Source organism: Herpailurus yagouaroundi, unplaced genomic scaffold (assembly GCF_014898765.1).
Source record: "Herpailurus yagouaroundi ecotype Mexico unplaced genomic scaffold, PumYag 100, whole genome shotgun sequence".
Lineage (NCBI taxonomy): Eukaryota > Metazoa > Chordata > Mammalia > Carnivora > Felidae > Herpailurus > Herpailurus yagouaroundi.
Window position 1 is genome coordinate 69,811,753 of NW_024412391.1, and position 21,293 is coordinate 69,833,045.

General features: G+C 40.4%; 2 protein-coding genes across 3 annotated transcripts in view; one reads left to right on the top strand and one right to left on the bottom strand.

The window, feature by feature from the left end:
* The window catches only part of CROT (carnitine O-octanoyltransferase), a 44,817-nt gene extending 42,929 nt beyond the window's left edge, over positions 1-1,888 (bottom strand). Inside the window, exon 1 of the mRNA XM_040471595.1 lies at positions 1,801-1,888. Coding sequence (XP_040327529.1) covers positions 1,801-1,888 — 88 coding nt within the window. The remainder of the gene's footprint in view (positions 1-1,800) is intronic.
* A 6,588-nt stretch (positions 1,889-8,476) lies between these two features.
* LOC121028775 (peroxisomal carnitine O-octanoyltransferase-like) lies at positions 8,477-18,613 on the top strand. 2 transcript variants are annotated; one of them, XM_040472774.1, is made up of 6 exons: positions 8,477-8,594; positions 9,260-9,311; positions 12,387-12,522; positions 16,026-16,150; positions 18,114-18,295; positions 18,466-18,613. In XM_040472774.1, exons 3-6 carry the CDS (start codon positions 12,408-12,410, stop codon positions 18,596-18,598), a joined length of 555 nt encoding a protein of 184 aa, XP_040328708.1. In that variant the 5' UTR covers positions 8,477-8,594; positions 9,260-9,311; positions 12,387-12,407; the 3' UTR covers positions 18,599-18,613. The 2 variants fall into 2 exon arrangements, with proteins under 2 accessions (XP_040328708.1, XP_040328709.1); XM_040472775.1 differs by having other exon boundaries at positions 8,502-8,663.
* Positions 18,614-21,293: the final 2,680 nt, after the last annotated feature.

Below are 21,293 nucleotides of genomic sequence, written 5' to 3' on the forward strand. Positions count from 1 at the left end.
ACGGGAACCCTCTTGCACTGTTGGTGGGAATGCAAATTGGTGCAGCCACTCTGGAAAGCAGTGTGGAGGTTCCTCAGAAAATTACAAATAGACCTACTCTATGACCCAGCAATAGCACTGCTAGGAATTTATCCAAGGGACACAGGAGTACTGATGCATAGGGGCACTTGTACCCCAATGTTCATAGCAGCACTCTCAACAATAGCCAAATTATGGAAAGAGCCTAAATGTCCATCAACTGATGAATGGATAAAGAAATTGTGGTTTATATACACTATGGAATACTACGTGGCAATGAGAAAAAATGAAATATGGCCTTTTGTAGCAACGTGGATGGAACTGGAGAGTGTGATGCTAAGTGAAATAAGCTATACAGAGAATGACAGATACCATATGTTTTCACTCTTATGTGGATCCTGAGAAACTTAACAGGAACCCATGGGGGAGGGGAAGGAAAAAAAAAAAAGTTAGCGTGGGAGAGAGCCAAAGCATAAGAGACTGTTGAGAACTGAGAACAAACTAAGGGTTGATGGGGGGTGGGAGGCAGGAGAGGGTGGGTATTGAGTATTGAGGAGGGCACCTTTTGGGATGAGCACTGGGTGTTGTATGGAAACCAATTTGACAATAAATTTTATATATAAATAAAAAAAAATAAGAACATCTGTGTACATTAGACACATCTGAGTAACCCTGGAAGTGCTCCCTATCTCTGGGTCTTTAACTCAGTTACTTCCGCAAAATCCCTTTTGTCATCTGGTGTAACATATTCACACCCCAAATACACACCAACATTGGGCAATATTATTGCTTTAAAAATATTAGTTAATTGTGTAGGTCTGAATAAAATCTTACCTTTTTAAACTGTCCAAAACTGGAATACCTTGAATGCTCAGAGGAATTTAGTGAACTTATCCAACCAAGACAAGGTTTTCAAGATGAACTCCTGGCTAAAAATTTTCTGATGAGGTTGTTGTAAAACAATATGGACAGTCTGTCTTTAAAAATACTGCACTCCAGCAGTCTGAAGTATCCCTCTCCCAAAACATAGATCAGAACGGCCATTTCAAGCAGCAGGTGAAGTTTAGAAGCCTCATGCTGATTTGGACCGTGAGCATTCCTGTGTGAGCTTGCTCCTGTCCTACCTCTTCTCTTGACACGCCTCCTCTGCTTCTTGGACCTCAGCCACATGGATCTTATTTGGGATCCCTCAAAGTCTTCGCACATGATTGCCTTCTACATAGAGGACTCTTTCAACCATCTTCACCTGGTAAGAGCCTAGTTACCAAGGCACCCCCAGGAACATATTCATCCTTCAGGTCTCAGCTTCATGTTATCTGTCCACGAGGTCTTCTTTTACCAAGTATATAAATTAGATATTTTATTTCACTGACTATCTTAATAAAAATTTTTAATGCTTATTTGATATTTACTTGTGTATTTCCTTTGCTTCTTGGCTGTCTCCCCATCTAAACTGTAAACTCCATGGGCTAGAGGACATGTCAGTCTTAGGCTCCACTTTATTTCCTGCACTTAGTACTGTGACTGACAATAACATGGTGGAATAGACGGATGGATGAACCAAGGAGAAAAAATAAATGTGCCAAATTATTAGGGTAACAGCAGGATGCAAACTTTCACTTGTTTACAGGTTTGTGGACATTTATCTAGGATTGCGAACATTTCTAATGGTTGAGTATCATGTCCAAAGCCCAGGTTTCATTTACGACAAACCTAATCCCACCCATTGACCTTATGTTTCCTGAAAACACTTCTGCTCCAGTAGAAAAAGTCTCTCTCTACCTCCAGCAATTCTGGTGTTCCCAAACTTCTTGCACTCCGCCTCTTCCTTCTTGCATTCCACCTCTCTGCCATCTGGATCCAAGACCATGCATGATGGTGACCCAGGAAGGCAGCGGGTGAGGCTGAATGGGGCAGAGCAATTGTCCTGGCTGGAGTTGGCCTCAGTCTATTCTGGGGGGCTCTGGAACAGGAGCTGCCCCCAAATTAGCTCCACCTGAGGCAAAGGGGCTGGCTTTTGTACCCTCTGGTCATCGGTCACTAGCAATGCCTGCCCCCGAAGGAGTGGAGCTTCCTGGGCCTTGTGGCTCCCCTGCGTAGGGGCAGCGGTGAGCCGAGCAGTGGCAGCCGTAGGCTATTGTTGCAGCTGTCTCAAATGCCCATCCTCAGTGCTTACCACTCCTGAGCCAATTACTGGATAAAGGCTGCTTGTAGCATAAATATTGACCTATTACCTCTCAGCATTGGGCACTGTGTAATTTGCGTGGTATGGAAATAGAGCTACTTTCAAGCTCAGCTTTGTCATGTGTGACCTGGATGCAAATTACATCATTAGGTGTCAATAAGAAAGTGAGGAGATTGGGGGTTGGGGGTAGGGAATGAGGCTTGGATAAAAATTAAAAAATAAATACGGTGATGAAATGTACTTTATATTAACCTATTGTATTTTCATAAAAGTATTACCTCAAATGCTAATGAATACATAAATATTTAATAAACTTTAAAGCAGTTTTTAAAAATGAGGATGCTGTAAGAGATAAGTAACAAGGTCTTTTCTATTCTTGACATCTTATGATTCCAGAATAGCTTCTTGAAGTACTCATTAGCTCCTATTTTCTCTTCAGATAAATACTATTGCCATATTTGCTCATGGGATTCCCCTCTACTCTCACAATATGAAACATCCTTATGTACCACCAAGGCTACTTTAATTTTTATTTATGTATGTTTTTTAAGTAGGTTTTACATCCAGGGCTGAGCCCAGTGCAGGGCTTGAACTCACGACCTTAAGCTCAAGACCTGAGCAGGGACACTTGGGTGGCTCAGTCGGTTAAGCGTCCGGCTTTGGCTCAGGTGGTGATCTCACGGTCAATGAGTTCGAGCCCCGTGTGGGGCTCTGGGCTGACGGTTCGGAGCCTGGAGCCTGCTTTGGATTCCATGTCTCCCTCTCTCTCTGCCCCTTTCCTGCTCATGCTCTGTCTCTCTCTGTCTCAAAAATAAATAAACATTAAAAAACATTAAAAAAAAAAGATCAAGAGTCAGCTGCCTAACCAACAGAGCCACCCAGGTCCTCCCACCAAGACTACTTTAAACATCCCTTCTCCAAAACCACACCAGCCTGAGCCTGGCACCACTATTTTTGGCCTCATGACTTCTACATGTGACTCTGACAGTCTTGCTCATGACTTCGTGTGAGCACTTTGAACTTCCTTTATTTAGTTCTTTCCAGTTCCCAGTCAGACTGTTATTAGTTCACACTTCTGTGCCCATGCTTCCCTCTTTCCAATTCTTCCCCTTCCTTGGCTGCAAGCCTCCTTCTCGCTTTCTCTACTTGACAGCCTTCTGCTCAGATTCCTAAGTTCCAGACATGGCACTAGGTATTCTCTATCATTTTAATTTTTGCTATTCTTACTTAGGATTCTTAATGTGGGATGTGTAGACACCTAGGTCCTGAGATTCTCACTTGCTATGCACTCCGCATACTTGGAGGGTAGGGAATGACTGTGTCCTTAGAGACGCAGATTCTGGGGTCCCACTGCTCCCTCCAATTCAATTAAAGCCTGGGGCAACCTTTGGGAATCTGCATCTGATACAAGCATTTCAGGTGTTCTGATGAAAATTGTAGCCCATGCTTTGATCAAGGCTGAAAGGGTATGTATGAGTAAGCTCCAGGGCATCTGTGAACCTTCAGAAATTTTTTACACTTTGTTTCTATATGTGTATTTGTATTTCTCTGAGGGGAGGTTTTCATAAATTTATGGATTTGACTTGTTGATTTGTTGATATTGAATAGAATGTTAGGTAAGGAGCAGTGCTCAGTCAATACTTGCTTGTAGGGGTGCCTGGGTGGCTCAGTTGGTTAAACGTCTGACTTCGGTTCAGGGCATGATCTCACAGTTTGTGAGTTCGAGCGAAGGGGTCTGTGCTGACAACTCAGAGCCTGGAGCCTGCTTCCAATTCTCTGTCTCCTCTCTCTCTGCCCCTCCCCTGTTTGTGCTCTGCCTCTCTCTCTTTCTCTCAAAAATAAATAAATTAAAAATAAACACTTGCTTGTATAGCCTTTTATCTCTGTAGCTAATCACATATGAATGTGTAGGAAACACACGAAAAAGGAAGTGAATCTTACGCACACCAAAGCAGAATCCAGGATATTTGGAATGCTAACAAGAAAACTACAATAGTGGGCGGCCGGTGTGGACAAGTGTATCAAATTGCTTAGTCATGTTAACTATTCAGGTTAAGCATCTTTAGTGATGGAGGGAATTCAGGGTGCAATTGCAGCTGAGAAGGGTTCACGATGATTACACAAAAGGTGGGCAGTGGAAAGGATTTGTGAGGAAACAGGTACGCAGTCAGCCTGGGTTGCTGGTAAGGTGAAGGAACAAGAACAGGAAGGAAGGTTTCCCACAGCAGTTTGCGTGTTACGAAAGAGTGGATGGCAGCTGCAAGAGATGATGAAACCCATTTTGTGTTCTAAGGACTCCTACAAGTTTCGTGTGGTTGATCGTAAATCCTGCTCAAGCCAGGATGACTCCAGTTTCTCTTGGGGCTTCTGCCCAGCTGGAGACATGGGCATGATGGGCCCTGCTTTGGGACACCTGGTAAATCTTATTGGGAGTTTCTCAGAACTACAAAGTAGGAGCACGGAGCTTGGAGAGTATCATTTTATTTCCCAATGCCAAAGCCTGCCTACGTGGGGTTTGCATGATGAATCCTTGTGCAATTGAGAACACATGTCTCGCAGGTGCAGAAATAGGTTTCTAGACCTTCTTGGCCTCTTTGCATCCAGCATACTTTGTTTTTGGCTGCTTCCCAAAATGACCACCTTTTTACTGCCTCCCCATTAAAAATAAGAACACTATGTCTTCCATATGTTCATTTTACACACTGGGATGAAAGTCAAGATCTATCCTATAGATTAGAGCTATTTATATGTTATTTCATTACTTCTTAGTGACAGGTAGTGACATAGTAAGCAGGCTATGTCTGAGGACCCAAAGGGGGTCTTATAGGACTGGAGGGTCCTTGGCTTTGTACGGGATAGAAATCAAATATGAGCCGGGAAGAAGTGAGAGCAGAGTTTAATGAATAACCTAAGTGATAGCACAGAACAGATAGAATACCCCAGATGGAGTGTCTGGGAGGCTCAGAAAAGAAGTGTTTCTCCACTGCTTGGGATTAGGGCTTCATGTTGGGAAGGGGTCCAGGGCATGGGTTCCTTCACGAATCCAGGGTAGGGTCCAATCAAAGGTGAGTGTCAGGTGAACAATAGGTGTTATTCCACAAATCACCGAAGGAAGGGGCTATTGGCACCAGTGTCTGCTGAGATTTGTTCTTAAGATGCTATCAGGTATATGGGGGCCTAGGACGAAACTCAGAGAATGATTAACTTTCTTGTTTCCCCCTTGGAATGCAAACATAATAGCTTCTTTGGTTTACTCAGATAAAAGATGAAATATAAAACATGAGCAAATGGGCCTAGCAGACAAACAGCACAGATGGACCTTTTCTAAAATGGATCCCCTTTGGGGTACCTGGGTGGCTCAGTCGGTTGATCCTCAGACTTTGGCTCAGGTCATGATCTTATGGTTCATGAGTTCAAGCCCCATGTCAGGCTCTGTGCTGATGGCTCAGAGCCCGGAGCCTGCTTCAGATTCCATGTCTCCCTCTCTCTCTGCCCCTCCCCGGCTTGTACTCTGTCTCTCTCTCTCAAAAATAAATAAACATTAAAAAAAATAAAAAAATAGGGGCGCCTGGGTGGCGCAGTCGGTTAGGCGTCCGACTTCAGCCAGGTCACGATCTCGCGGTCCGGGAGTTCGAGCCCCGCGTCAGGCTCTGGGCTGATGGCTCGGAGCCTGGAGCCTGTTTCCGATTCTGTGTCTCCCTCTCTCTCTGCCCCTCCCCCATTCATGCTCTGTCTCTCTCTGTCCCAAAAATAAATAAACGTTGAAAAAAAAAATTAAAAAAATAAATAAATAAAAAAATAAAATAAATCGGATTCCCTTCAGTTTCCCCATCACATTAGAGTTACAAGTGTTAGTAGTAAGCTAGTTGTACTTACTGGACTCGTCTCTAAGGGCTTTTTCTATTTGTAGCATAGTGAGAAAGACCTATGCAGGACTAAAAATGAAAGATCTTTTATGGCAACTTAAAAAAACTTATTATCACCACTTATAGTACTTACAAGTTTTTCTGTAGCAAAATATTTTGATTCACAATCAGTTCTTAATCTTGGTAAAACTTACTGTTATCAATGTACTTCATGTGCCTGAAACATCTTCCTCACTAGCCAGTATCTTCCATATCACTCTAAGAAATGCAAACCAGTTAGAATTTAACTTGAACAGAACATAATCTGGAGTCTGCCATTAAAGTAGTTATTATGCATTTTGAAGAAAAATCACTTATATGCTTTTAAGGATTATTAGTACATATGCTTATCAGTATATTTTAAAATCTTTTTAAAAAGGTTTATTTTTAAAACTTTTTCTTAAGGTTTATTTATTTTTGAGAGAGAGTCAGAGCGCAAGCAGGGAAGGAGCAGAGAGAGAGGGAGACAATGAATCCGAAGAATGCTCCAGGCTCTAAGCTGTCAGCATAGAGCCCGATGTAGGCCTCGAACCCACAAACTGCAAGATCATGACCTGAGCTGAAGTTGGACGCTTAACTGACTGAGCCACCCAGGCACCCCAACATTTATTTATTTTTGAAAAAGAGAGCAGGTGCGCATGGCACAGAGATAGAGAATCCCAAGCAGGCTCCATACTGACAGCGCAGGGCACCCATGTGGGGCTCCATGTCAGGAACCATACAATCATGACCTTAGTTGGGTGCTTAACTGACTGAGACACCCAAGTGGCTCCTCAGTATATTTTAAGCTTACATTTTTTTCCCTGCACACTCAAGTCTCCATTCCTGTCATTTTCATTCAGTCCATCTTTTTCCACCTTTCAAGAATCAAGGAATCTTTACAGAAATAACTTGTTTCCCCATAAGTCACAAGAGTAGGAGAAAGATAGTGAAGAGACCCTAACTTCTATGCCATCAAAAGGCATTAAATAAGCATAAATTTTTCAAGAGGTGCCAACACTCATCAGGAAGAAGAAAAAAGTACGATGAAGGCTTTTGAGCAGCTTTTTATTACTTTATTATTCTGTGTAAGAATACTATCTTATAAGCCAATTGTAACATTATCCAGAACACAACATTTACATACTGTGAGAAATATTCTTTATGACACCTTCAGAAACAACTGCTACAAATTTACAACTCCTATTCGAAACCTGTTTGACCTGATATAGTTCAGAATTCAGAACTTTTATTAGAAAGGTGTGTCTGTCATATATTTTGCGACACCTTCAGCAAGGGCTGGAGCTGCACTATAATCACCCACATTAACAGTTCTGTAGGAAATTTAGGAATATTCAAACCAAGTGAATATTCAGTTATACATAGCTTCAGTTCCATTCACTTCAGATTTAACTACCAGGGAGTTAGGAAAGACAGATAAAGGATTGAGACCTGCATTGATATGTTAATTAGAAACCCAATTCTTTATATTGGATATTTAGTTCAGAGCCAGGGTAAAAGATTGGTTTTTGCTTCCACACAAATGAAACAATGTATTTAAAATGAAAATTCGAACAGTATATTTTGTTTCAGGAGGTAAATGTAAAATAGACTGGCCTGTTTAACGAAGTTAATCACATTGTGATCTTCTTGAACTCGTCTAGCTCCATTTTGGTTGAAAACTCTATTTTTTGGCGCAATAGTAAAAAAACATCAGATCAACCCCAAGCTTGCAGGGTAAGCATCCCTTGGGGCTTCACCGACCTTGGGCATCATTAAGAATTGTAGACGGGTAGGGAAGCCAGGGATGCTGCAGAGTGCTTGAAGCATTATCTTCGCTGGGCAAACTTCAGTCTCAGTGGATAGAGAAAGAGATTAAGCAGATAATCTGTGTGGTCACTACTGTCTTGCCAAGACACAGGGTGAACAAGATTCCTTTAAAAAGCAATGGTATAAATTATTGCTTGAGGGTTGCAAAAAGAGTCGCACTGGTAAGGGGAAGAAGGAGCGGCTGGCAAGACAGAGCTGGGGCTAGAAGAGGCAGGTAAACAGGGCGCCGAGTCTTGCACAAACTGGACCAAGATAAGTCTGAGGCATCAGTTACTACGCCCGTCCCAGGGTTGTGTACCTGCGTAGGCGGTGGGCTGCCTGCCCGGAGTCTCCCGCTGTATCCCTGGCCTGGGCGCTGGGCTCCACCTGCTGAAAGCAGTCAACCGCTGTCCAGCAGGGCTGGGGCCGTTTCTCGGGTGTCGGGGAAGCCTGGAACCCAGCCTCCGGCAGAGGACGCCCGAGTGAGATTGGGCTGGGTCCTATCAGAGCGCAGGCCCGGCTCGTCCCAGGCTTCAAGTACGGGGCGGGACCCTCGCGGCTTTCCATCCAATCTTCGTTCGCCGGTGCCTGCGGGGCGGGACCCTCGCGGCTTTCCGTTTAATTCCTGCTCCTCGGGGGCCGCGGGGGAGCGGGCCAGCGCGGCTGTGGGCCGCGGCCGAGGAGGTGAAGGGCAAGCGGTGAGGACCAGTAGGCCCGATGGGGCAGCGCTCCCTCTCTCCCCCAGCCCGTGGAGATGGTGGGGAAAAGTTAAGTTGCGTAGAACATAGTTCCATAGCGTAGAACGGCGGAAGTGCCCGGACTCGGCAGGAGTGTCGTGTAGCCAGGCAGCTCGCCTGCCGCGGTCGTAGACGTAACCCCGAGGTTGGGCCGCCGGGCGGTGCCGTAGCGCTGCTTATTTGGATTTCTCTCACTTGGTGTCCTCTTGAGTGTGCAGAGCAACTTTTGGTGTGGTGGGAGAAGTCTGAGCTCTCCTCGCTCTGCACTTCTGTATCTACAGCCAAGCTTTAAGCTTGTCGCCCTGCGTCTGGGCGGGGGCCCCAGATACCGGGCACCGGGAGCACTTTGTCTCTTGAGTGTGGTTGTCCAAAACCTGGTGAATCCCGTAACAATTGTTCGCCAGCTGTCTCGTAGATGGGCTCTTTTGAGTGCGTGCTCTGATTCCCAACAGTTTTAAGTCTTAGGGCTTCATAGTCTGCAGATTTCTTGTCTTCCATTTTCTTAAGCCAGTTTTTGGTAAAAATTTCCATATTCCCCCCCCCCCCCCCGTCCCCGGCGGTTGTCACGCTAGTTTCTTGCTTCCCACAGTCACCAGCCTAGTTCAAACCCCTGTGTTCTCAAACAGGATGGTTGCAGCGGCCTCCTGGAAGTCCTAAACAGTTCATCTTGGTGTACCGGTATGTGACTATTTTTTTACTTGCTGTTCCCGATTCTCTTTTCCAATCTGTGTTTACATTTTATTGCCCCCAGGAAGCGATCCTGTAATTAAATCCAGTGTCATGATTTTTCTTAGTGCGTATGTAGGTTCTTTTAGACTTCATAACATTCAAAACAGTCCTTGCTGAAAAAATCTCCTAATTCATATTTTCACTGTGTACGTTTTGGTGAGTTAAGACCATATAGGTATGGGATTGGTAGTCTTGGTATCATTTTTCTAGCGTCCATTAAGTACTAAGGGAGGTAAGTATACAGAGAATACCTTTTCTACGTATGTGTATTAGATTCTTATTGCTGCCATAACAATTTACCATAAACTTAGTTAAAAAAACAAAACAAACCACACAAAATCACAAAGTGGTTATCTCACAGCTTCTATAGGTCTGAAGTCGAGGTAGTTTCAGCTGGGTACTCTGCTTAGCACCTCACAAAACTGAAATAAAGGTTTCTGTAGTCCTGGGCTCTGGTCTGGAGGCCCTGAGGAAGAATCCACCTCTAGGCTAAGTGAAGGTGCAGAATTTATTTTCTTGCAGGTGTAGTAGGGCCGAGGACCCGATTTCCTTCCTAGGCTCCAGCTGGGGGCTTTGTCACTTCCGTAAGACCACCTGTATGTTCATTGCCAGACAGCACCTTCAATCCTTTTCATGCTTTTAATCCCCCTGACTCATCTACAGCCAACTGTTGGAGTAAGCTTTCTGCTCTTGAGGGCTCAAATGATTAGACCCACCTGGATAATCTAAGGTCACCTGTGCTGTGTAAGACAACGTGATCACAGTCATGGAAGTGATGATCTCGTTATATTCACAGGTTCTGGAGAGTGTAGGGGTGAAATCATGGGAGCCATTCCTAGAAATTCTGCCTAGCATAACATGGTTGTCTCAACTAGATTGCTTTATTTTTACTTTTTTTATTTGTTTTATTTTTTTAAACACTTTATTAAATGTTTGTTTATTCTTTGAGAGAGAGAGAGAGAGACAGCACATAAGCAGGAGAGGGGCAGAGAGACAAGAGACACAGAATCTGAAGAAGACTCCAGGCTCTGAGCTGTCAGCACAGAGCCCAACACGGGGCTCGAACTCACGAACGGGCAGATCATGCCCTGAGCTAAAGTCGGATGCTTAACCAACTGAGCCACTCAGATGCCCCAGATTGCTTTATTTTTATGATGTGTGTTTTTTTGTTTTTTATTTTAAGTTTATTTAGAGATTGCGTGCCAGCAAGGGAGGGGAAGAGAGAGAGAAAGAGAGAATATCCTAAGCAGATTTCTTGGTGTCTATGCAGAGCCCGACAAGGGGCTTGAACCCACGAATTATGAGACCATGATCTGAGCCGAAATCAAGAATCGGACTCTTAACCAACTGAGCCACCTAGGCGCCCCTGTGATGTGTTTTTGCAGTCATTAAAAACAATCCTGGAGGCACCTGGCTGGCTCTGTAGAACATCTAACTCTTGATCCTAGAGTTGCAAGTTCAAGCCCCAATTGGGTATGGAGCCTATTTAAGAATGATAATAAAAATAAATAAAACAATCCTAACAACAACTCTTTCTGATTGTATGATTATCCTCTCTACAGATAAGGGAATTTGGTTCAAGTCAGTTGCCCAGAGGCTCATGACTAGAAAGTGGTAGAGTTGGCATATGGACCCATGCCTACATTTCTGTTAAGTCTAAAGCTAATGTTGGTGGATGGTCAAAATAAAGTGCAAAGTCATTAGATAGCAAGAAGCTATTAAATGGGAGGTCTTTGTTGTACCTTCTGGAGTATATCTTTTTATTAGTGCTGTAGGTTGAACTGTTCTGTCCTAACAAAGCTCGATGACATGAATGACACTGTTTTCCCATACATCTAGAGGGTGGAGGCTAGGGGTAATAGGAAGATTCTGACAACCTCAATACATGGTGTCTGTAAGCAGTTGAGGTGTCTGTAAGGTGCTGCTTCCGTTGGTCATACCTGTTAGTGAGGAGAGAAAGCACAGGGAGAACACATGTAGTTAGTCCTTTATAGGGGCATGACCTAGAGGTGACACATTACAAAGTCATACTGAGCTCCAAGGCAGGATAGGAGATAAAGCTGTGTGGCTTTATACCCAGTTGAAAGTCAGGATTCTGTTAAGGAAAAAAAAAAAAAAAAAAAAGGAAACAGTTAATATTGGCTGATAACAGTCTCTGCCACACCCTTGCTTTTGATAATGTTTTATTCTTTAACCTATGAGTGGAATATTTTATTTGGTTTGCTATCAGTTTTAATTTAAAAAGATTTGAAAGCACAGATAATTCTTAAGGTTCCTTGATTTCTCAGTTGCTATTAAAGACTTTGAGAAACTTAGTTTTCCTTTTAACATTTGTATACCTCATTCACATTTTGGGTTAGTTTGATTTCTCTGATGAAAATTAATTGTTCAAGATTGCTGGGGATACTTGAAGTCATTCTGGGTAGGCTTCAAACCATCTGCATGCGGTTACAACAGCTTGTCGTATGATTGATGAATTCTGTAATATTCTACAAGTCCACAGCTGGATGAATCTTCTGCTTTTCATACTAGGCTCTTGGGAGTGCTCACCTTCCACCCAGCATAACTTGCTACACATCTGAATTCTCCCTACCCATTTAGAGCTCCTGTGGGTTCTCTTACCCGCTCTCTAGTAGCTTTTGTTTAAGGGGAAGATTGGAATCAAACAGATCTTGACCTTACTAGAGTTGGTAAATTGTCTTTTGAATTTTGGTTTCTTGGTATGTAAAATGTCAGTGAATGCCAAAAGGCAGAGATAATAGGAAGATTAGATAAGGTCTTCTATGATACCGTAGTACTTGGCAAATAGTAGGTACTGACTCTGAGCTCCAGCTCTTGGAATCTAAATGTTTTTTTGTTTTTGTTTTTTTTTTGTTTTTTAATTCACTCTGACAAGTTTATGACTTCTGTAAGGACTAGAACAAAGTTCTGTATATATTGTCTCTAGATAATGATTTATTGCATTGGAACTAGCATATATAAGAATATTTATGAGATTGAAATTGTGAGGGCTTTTTTCTTTAGTTTTCCTGTTGTGATTGCATCATGGAAAATCAGTTGGCTAAATCAACTGAAGAACGAACATTTCAATACCAGGATTCTCTTCCATCTCTGCCTGTTCCTTCACTTGAAGAATCATTAAAAAAATATCTTGAATCAGGTATGTATGTTTGTAATTTTTTTTGTATGTATTATAAGTAATGTAGGAAACTATGAAATTACTAGAAGTTGATGGGGGTGTAATTGTTTTTTCCTTGAGACTCATGGTAATGTATCCTTAAAATGTGCAGAACTTTTTTGTCTTTATTTCTCAAGTTACTTTTTCCATAGTTTGAAAAGCCAGATAGTATTTTTAGGTTTATAATAAAAAGTAGCAGGCCTCTGCCTCATTCTCTACTCCCACCCCCAAATCCCACTCCCTCAGGCAAGCATTTTCAACTATTTTCTCAGTTTTTTGATATTGTTTATCTCCAGATACCTTTTATCTCCAGATTTAAAGTAACATTTTTATACTACTATTTCTTTTTTTTTTTTTTTAGTTTTAGATATTATAAATTCGTTGGTAAAAAGATGTGGATTTAGCTCTTCCACACCTTTTACTTTTCCACTCTTCACGCTCAGCATATATGCAATCCAACATATCCACATTTTCCTTTTCATTCTCTCAATACAGTTGTACAGAATCACCATTTGGGATTAAATGATTAAAATTAGTATTCACTTGATTGAACTCCAGGTTTTACCTCATTTAAATCAGTATGTACCTGTGTTACTTTACCTGATCATTTAGGGTTTATGATTATGCAGTTAATCACACTGTGCTTTGGTTACCTTTTTGCTGGTTTTTTGTTTTATTTTGCCTCATTTTTCATTTGCTTACTTTGTATCCTTAACTAATTCACTCCCAAACACTTCAATACACTGAAAACCCTTATGTACATTATATATGATACATATATGTGTATGTACCTGTACATATATTAAACACATAAGCTATTCTCTGAGTTTCATTTCTGTTTCATTTCTTGGAGACATCCCTCCTAGGGCCCTCTGCCCTCTTCCTTCAATCAGCATACTTTTCTTAAGTTGGCTGATAGCTGTTCTCTGGGGACTTTCTTTCCCCCATTATCCTAGCAGTTTGCTTCACCTCTCTCTCCTTTACTGGATTCTGTGGTTCCTGTCTTTCTTTTTCTTCCTCTTTTCACTTATATTTGTGAAGTATATCTTTAGTAGCTACTTGAGAAAAGAATTTCTGGGAAAAAAAGAATGTGAGACCTAAAAATTTATTCTACCCTCATGTCTGATTGTTTGGCTGAATATAGAATATTCTGGGTTGGAAATGATTTTTCTTAGGAGTTTTGAAGGTACTGTTTGTTCTCTTGAGAGGTCTAATGCCATTCTGTTTGATCCTTCATATGTGGCTTGTTTTTTACTTTACAGATGTGTTTGGAAACCTTTTTATCCCTACCATTTTGATTGTTTCCATGTCCCTTAGTGTGTAGATTTTTTTTTTTCTCATTTATTTCTCTGAATACACAGTAGGTTCTTTTATGTTGAAAAATTCAAGTTACTCAGTTTGAGGAAATTTGAAAAATAGTGTTTCTTGAATAGTTTTCTCCTTTGTTTTCCCTCTCTTTCTGGAATTCCTAGTAACTGGATCTGGGGCATTCTGGACTAAGCTTTTAATTAAAAAATGATTTCCCTTATTATTAGTGCCTTTCCCTTCCTGGGAAAGGGTCTGTTTATTGTTTGGGACCACCAACCCTATTTTTGCTTATTCTGCCTTTGACTGTCATGTAAGAGGCTTTCCTCAAATATCAGAAAATCTGTAGTCTTCATATTTTATTTTTTTTTTAAACTTTTTTTTCAACATTTTTTATTTATTTTTGGGACAGAGAGAGACAGAGCATGAACGGGGGAGGGGCAGAGAGAGAGGGAGACACAGAATCGGAAACAGGCTCCAGGCTCCGAGCCATCAGCCCAGAGCCTGATGCGGGGCTCGAACTCACTAACCGCGAGATCGTGACCTGGCTGAAGTCGGACGCTTAACCGACTGCGCCACCCAGGCGCCCCATCATATTTTAGAGTTAGACCCTAAAAAGCCGATTGGAAGCTCTATATGTGTGGGTAGGGATCTGGTGACCAGTGGGCCTTCTAGTGACTCTTGTTGCAGAGATCTAGCAGTTCCAATGGGACCATGCCCAGATCTAAGTAATAATTTTTCTTGGACTGATCTGTTTCCCCAAAGAGTCCTCTTTTGTTTAGAAGGCATGAGCCTGATTTCTAGTGTTTTGGGAACTAAGTAGGGGAAGGAGGCTGGAGGGGTCATTGTTCTGGGTGTACCCTTTCATCCTGATTTCTTTTTTTCAATATGACTTAGAAGCCATGTATTCTGCTTGTCAATTTTTCCTAAGAATAAACCTCTAGATTTCTGCTGGCATTGGTAGGAAGTTGCCTGGCTTTCTAGAGTGGAGAAAGATCTACAGGAGACCTGTTTTCAGCCACTTTTTGCCCCCCCTTTGAAAGTCCATTTGCCTAGAATTCTTGAATCTTTCTGGGATTCTACTGCAGGAATTGACTTGCTTCTTGGTTTGCACCTAACCTTAACCTTGTGTCTTCCTCCCTTCCGCTGTCTAGGCTTTAGACAGGCTTTCTCCATTCTACAAAGTCCCCATTTTCTCATGTGTTTTCTATTTTGTAAAATGTTAGCCTAACTGGTCTGCTGTCCTCTCCTTCCATATTCTTGGTCCTTATAGGTTTTTGCCTTTTTAATTACTGTGATTTTACTGAATTCTAGGAGGTTTGGAGATAAATGTATGCATTTGGTTCACTGTCTTGAACTGAAAGCCCTTGATGTTCTTTAAATTTCTTCTTTTCTCTTTTTCCTCAGGTACTTTTATCTGGGAATTCAAGTTTCTTTTGTAAAAATTTTAATGATTATTCACTGTTTTTGATTATACATTTCACTTGGACTGTTTCTAAATACAGCTGTTTAAATTGACTTTAAGATAGTACTTGGAAGAGACAGAATCATAAAAAAGGAAGATATTAATGTCCTTTGATTGCTAATTTGCTTTTCTCGGTAGCAAATTTTCAGAACAATTGGTTTTCATTTTCATGGACTAAAATCCTGTATTTTATTTGTTTTTGTTTTGTGTGTGTGTGTACACACAGTTTGGAACAGTTTGGAAGGAAACTGTTATTGGCTCTGGCTCTGGGCTGGAGGCAGGCTTTACACTTAAATTTACGTACATATTGCACTTACATACATGATGTTCAAGGCTCTGCTTGAACATTAGTGGAAAGAAATTTTAATTTCTCTTATTCATGGCTAAACAGGATTAACTTTTCTGTTGGACTAATAGCTAGATGATAGTTCTATCTTTATCTTTTTAATTCTCATCATCCAGAATAATTTTAAAATAATTTTTCAGAAAAAGGTTATCAGAATACCCAGTATCCACTGTTTTATTTTTCACCTCGTTTTGCATTGTTGCTTTTCAGCTATTTTTATGTTGTAAACTCTGGCATAATTTATTGGACTGCTGTGATAATTAATGCATTTATAGTTGTTTTACATAATGAAGTCTCAAGATTTATGTAATAATGTGAGTTTATGGTACTTGATGTCTAAGTATTTTAATGCATGTTTTATCTTTATAGTAAAGCCATTTGCAAATACAGAAGAATATAAAAAAACTGAAGAAATTGTCCAAAAATTTCAAGATGGTATTGGAAGAAAATTGCACCAGAAATTACTTGAAAGGGCAAAAGGAAAAAGAAATTGGGTATTTGTGTTATTGTACTTATAATTAGAAAATTGATGATGCTTGAATGAAAAATAAAAATGTTTTATTTAAATAGCTTTCAATTTAAAATTATTAGTGTAGGGGCGCCTGGGTGGCGCAGTCGGTTAAGCGTCCGACTTCAGCCAGGTCACGATCTCGCGGTCCGTGAGTTCGAGCCCTGCGTCAGGCTCTGGGCTGATGGCTCAGAGCCTGGAGCCTGTTTCCGATTCTGTGTCTCCCTCTCTCTCTGCCCTTCCCCCATTCATGCTCTGTCTCTCTCTGTCCCAAAAATAAATAAACGTTGAAAAAAAAATTAAAAAAAAAAATAAAATTATTAGTGTAAATATCCTTGCAGTCGTTGTTGTAATCATCCAGAAGAATGAGGGAATTGTTTAACTCTAGGGAGTTTTAAGTGTTGGGTGTGAACTTTTCTTTTACCACATGGAGAACTTGTTAAAATGCAGACTTCCTGGGACCAGTGATTCTGATTCAGTATCTCTGGAATGGGGGCCCAGAAGTCCTTATTTTAACTTTCCATGTGGTCTTGGTGGAGGTGATCTGCAGACCCTGCTTTGAGAGAAACATTTTGTTCAGGTAATCCTAGCCTGAAAAAAATAGACATGCCACATAGGTGGCATACAAATACTTAAACATTGCATGGGAGAGAAAGGGCCATTACAAAGTTGGAGTGGAGAATGGTTTTGAGTATTATATGTTGGAATTAGATAGATTGAGGGGGAGATGTTGATACAGTCATTACTGAGGCAGTGCATAATTTTCTTTAAGGAATCTTGGGCTTCTTCAGCTTAACTACTCTGCTTCTGTAGTGTGAACCAGAGGTTAGGTTTTTGTAATTTAAAAAAATTGCCAGGGTGCCTGGGTGGTTCAGTCGGTTAAGCTTCTGGCTTTGGCTCAGGTCGTGATCTCGCAGTTTGTGGGTTTGAGCCCTGTATTGGGCTTTGTGCTGACAGCTGAGAACCTGGAGCCTGCTTCAAATTCTGTGGCTCTCTCTCTTTCTGCCCCTCAATGACTCGTGCTCTCTCTCTCTCATAAACATCAAAACAAAATTGCCTTAATCTAGAAATAATGATTGTAACTGTATTTAAGCTTTAGAAATAAAAAGCAAGTTGATCTTTCCATTAGTCATTGATAACTATGAAGGAGTAATAGAATTTTATACTTTGAGATTTTTTTCTTCGCAGTCTTGAGACTTGAGCAATTTTAATTGAATCAGGGTAAGGTAAGAAGTCTGTATCCTTTTTGGTTACTTCCTTTTCTGAATGATTATAGTTTATAACATCCATTTCTTAAAAATAACTCCAGATAATTTGATGAGATCTGCATATCTGCCTGAAATTTAGTTGCATATTATAAAAGAAGGACACAGAAAGCACTGAAAATTCTAAATTAGTTTTATGTGTCCTGAAAAGGTTTCATATTTCTGATTTAGCACTGCAGTTTTTGCTTGGAAAAGGAAAATTGCAAATGTCTTACTAGTTGTTATAATTAAGTGAGGATTTGTTAAATATTTATTATACCCAAAGTACTCTGGGAAGACTCACCTAAGGACTTTGGTGTTCTGACTTCAGTATGATCTATCTGAAGGTGCCTTTTCAGTGCTTTCTTGTTGCCTGTTTTTGGTAATGTAATTATAATTAAGATCCTATAGTTCCAGAAGAAAGAAATGATCATAACACCATTTTTCAATATCTGTGATAATTTAAAACAAGAAAGTGTGTTTTTATTTTTTATCATTTTTTTAAAAAGAGCTTACTGAGGTAAAATTGACTTAAAGTCCATTGTCCGTGTACAATTTGATGTGGGTAAGTAAATGTGTTTTTAAGTGTTAAAGAGTAAAGAGAAAAGAACAAATACAGTTTTTGTTTTTTTGGTTTTCTTTGGCAGCAATTATACATTCAAGTATACCCAATTGCATTAGGCTGAAGTTCTTAATTTCTTTTAGCTGGAAGAATGGTGGCTGAATGTTGCCTATCTGGATGCTCGTTTACCGTCACAACTGAATGTCAATTTTGCTGGTCCTGCACCTTATATTGAACACTACTGGCCTCCAAAGGAAGGGACTCAGTTGGAAAGAGGAAGTATAAGTCTTTGGCACAACTTGAACTACTGGCAGCTATTAAGAAAGTAAGGACAGTTATGTGAATTTAGTAACAGGTTTACCTACAGTTTTAGGTGGCAAAATGTTGAGAAGCTGAATTTTAGTTATTCAAGGATACTATAGTTGTGACTGCTTGTTTTACAAGTGTTATAAAGACTCGTTGACCAAAATACTTTTTTTTTGTTTGTTTTAATAGGGAAAAAGTGCCAGTTCATAAAGTTGGAAATAATCCTCTAGATATGGATCAATTCCGAATGGTGTTTTCCACATGCAAGATTCCAGGGATTACTAGAGATTCAATTATGAATTATTTTAGGACTGGTAAGTAGAAAACATGGGTACTTTTTTGGTTAAGTCATTAGGATTTGGATAGTTGTGCTGTGGTTTCTACTCTGATGCTGTGGATGACTAATTGGAGGCTTTCTGTGAACCTTTTAGTTGTAAGTAACTTATGGTGGCACAAAAACAGACACATAGACCAATGGAATAGAATAGGAACCCCAGAACTAGACCCACAAACGTATGGCCAACTAATCTTTGACAAAGCAGGAAAGAACATCCAATGGAAAAAAGACAGTCTCTTTAACAAATGGTGCTGGGAGAACTGGACAGCAACATGCAGAAGGTTGAAACTAGACCACTTTCTCACACCATTCACAAAAATAAACTCAAAATGGATCAAGGACCTGAATGTGAGACAGGAAACCATCAAAACCTTAGAGGAGAAAGTAGGAAAAGACCTCTCTGACCTCAGCCGTAGCAATCTCTTACTCGACACATCCCCAAAGGCAAGGGAATTAAAAGCAAAAGTGAATTACTGGGACCTTATGAAGATAAAAAGCTTCTGCACAGCAAAGGAAACAACCAACAGAACTAAAAGGCAACCAACGGAATGGGAAAAGATATTTGCAAATGACATATCGGACAAAGGGCTAGTATCCAAAATCTATAAAGAGCTCACCCAACTCCACACCCGAAAAACAAATAACCCAGTGAAGAAATGGGCAGAAAACATGAATAGACACTTCTCTAAAGAAGACATCCGGATGGCCAACAGGCACATGAAAAGATGTTCAGCGTCGCTCCTTATCAGGGAAATACAAATCAAAACCACACTCGGGTATCACCTCACGCCAGTCAGAGTGGCCAAAATGAACAAATCAGGAGACTATAGATGCTGGAGAGGATGTGGAGAAACGGGAACCCTCTTGCACTGTTGGTGGGAATGCAAATTGGTGCAGCCGCTCTGGAAAGCAGTGTGGAGGTTCCTCAAAAAATTAAAAATAGACCTACCCTATGACCCAGCAAAAGCACTGCTAGGAATTTACCCAAGGGATACAGGAGTACTGATGCATAGGGTCACTTGTACCCCAATGTTTATAGCAGCACTCTCAACAATAGCCAAATTATGGAAAGAGCCTAAATGTCCATCAACTGATGAATGGATAAAGAAATTGTGGTTTATATACACAATGGAATACTACGTGGCAATGAGAAAAAATGAAATATGTGATGCTAAGTGAAATAAGCCATACAGAGAAAGACAGATACCATATGGTTTCACTCTTATGTGGATCCTGAGAAACTTAACAGAAACCCATGGGGGAGGGGAAGGAAAAAAAAAAAGAGGTTAGAGTGGGAGAGAGCCAAAGCATAGGAGACTCTTAAAAACTGAGAACAAACTGAGGGTTGATGGGGGGTGGGAGGGAGGAGAGGGTGGGTGATGGGTATTGAGGAGGGCACCTTTTGGGATGAGCACTGGGTGTTGTATGGAAACCAATTTGACAATAAATCTCATATATTGGAAAAAAAATAAAAATAAATAAAAATAAAAACTGTGCCTTATTTCCTTGCCCAGGAGTGGGGTTCCATTAGCAGTTTATATCTAGCAGAAACCAATGTTGTTGCAAATGCTTTCTATTTCTTTTTAATATATTTAGCCATTGCCTCAGAGTAAATATTTCACCTGCCTAGCAAGTGTATCTACAGCGCCTGTGCTTTTTGATAAGAAATTCGTGTTTTAACTCATTATCTTTTTTTTTAGTTTTCCTTTTTCTTTGCTAATTAATAGCTGAAAAGGGTTATTTTTCCTTTTTTTTTTTTTTTAAATCTTTACCATCAAAATGGTTACACGGTTACCATCTTCCCTATCGGGCAACACATGTACATGAGTTTTTCTGAGTAGTAAGTTTTTCTACTGTATCTGGAAATGCTGTTGTAATTCTTATAATTCTTTAATATAATGATTCTCCTAGCCTATAAAATGCTTCTAAGAAATATGCCAAGGGAACAACACAGCACCGAGGCTTTTGAGATATTTAAAAAGTTTAATCTTGTGTTTTTACATAGATTTATTAAGAATACTTCTTGGGGCGTGTCTCAGTCAGTTAAGTGTCTGACTTCAGCTCAGGTCATGATCTCGCAGTTGATGAATTCAAGCCCCATGTTGGTCTCCGTGTTGACAACTTGGAGCCTGGAGCCTGCTTCAGATTCTGTCTCTTTCTCTCTCTGCCCCTCCCCTACTCATGCTCTGTCTCTGTTTCTCAAAAATGAATAAATGTTAAAAAAAAAAATTTTTTAAGAATACTTCTTAAAATTGTGTTACTAATGAAGTAATTTTTTCTAAGAGGTAAAATAAGATTAATTATCATTTTTCTCTAGCTATGTTGTAGCATTTTCTTCATAGGTTAGTTTTTTAGTAAAACTATGGAGTTTTGATTATTGACTTTCCACATTAAAGACTGCCAATAAGTGTCTAAGTCCAGATAAAAGGAAAAGAGTGTAGAACCAATCAGGCAGTGAAGAGATTAGTTGAATTCTTGGTGAAGGAAATTAGCAGCAATCTGAAAGATATGGAGTTTCAGAATCTATCAAAATCAGGAGATAAAAGAAGAAAAAGAGCAGAATACAATCTTAATATAATTAAAAATGGAAAATGCTCATGGGATCCATGATGTTGTATAGTTGCATAGCTAAGTCCTAGCTGAAATCTGGGTTAGGGAATCCTTCACTTACTTTGCTGGC

What these genes read in the sequence shown, in the direction of transcription:
- LOC121028775 (XM_040472774.1), top strand. Translation starts at nt 12,408, where the DNA reads ATGGAAAATCAGTTGGCTAAATCAACTGAAGAACGAACATTTCAATAC. An exon ending in AAAAAAATATCTTGAATCAG is followed by an intron (nt 12,523 to 16,025) that starts GTATGTATGTTT and finishes TTATCTTTATAG; the next exon opens with TAAAGCCATTTGCAAATACA. An exon ending in CAAAAGGAAAAAGAAATTGG is followed by an intron (nt 16,151 to 18,113) that starts GTATTTGTGTTA and finishes AATTTCTTTTAG; the next exon opens with CTGGAAGAATGGTGGCTGAA.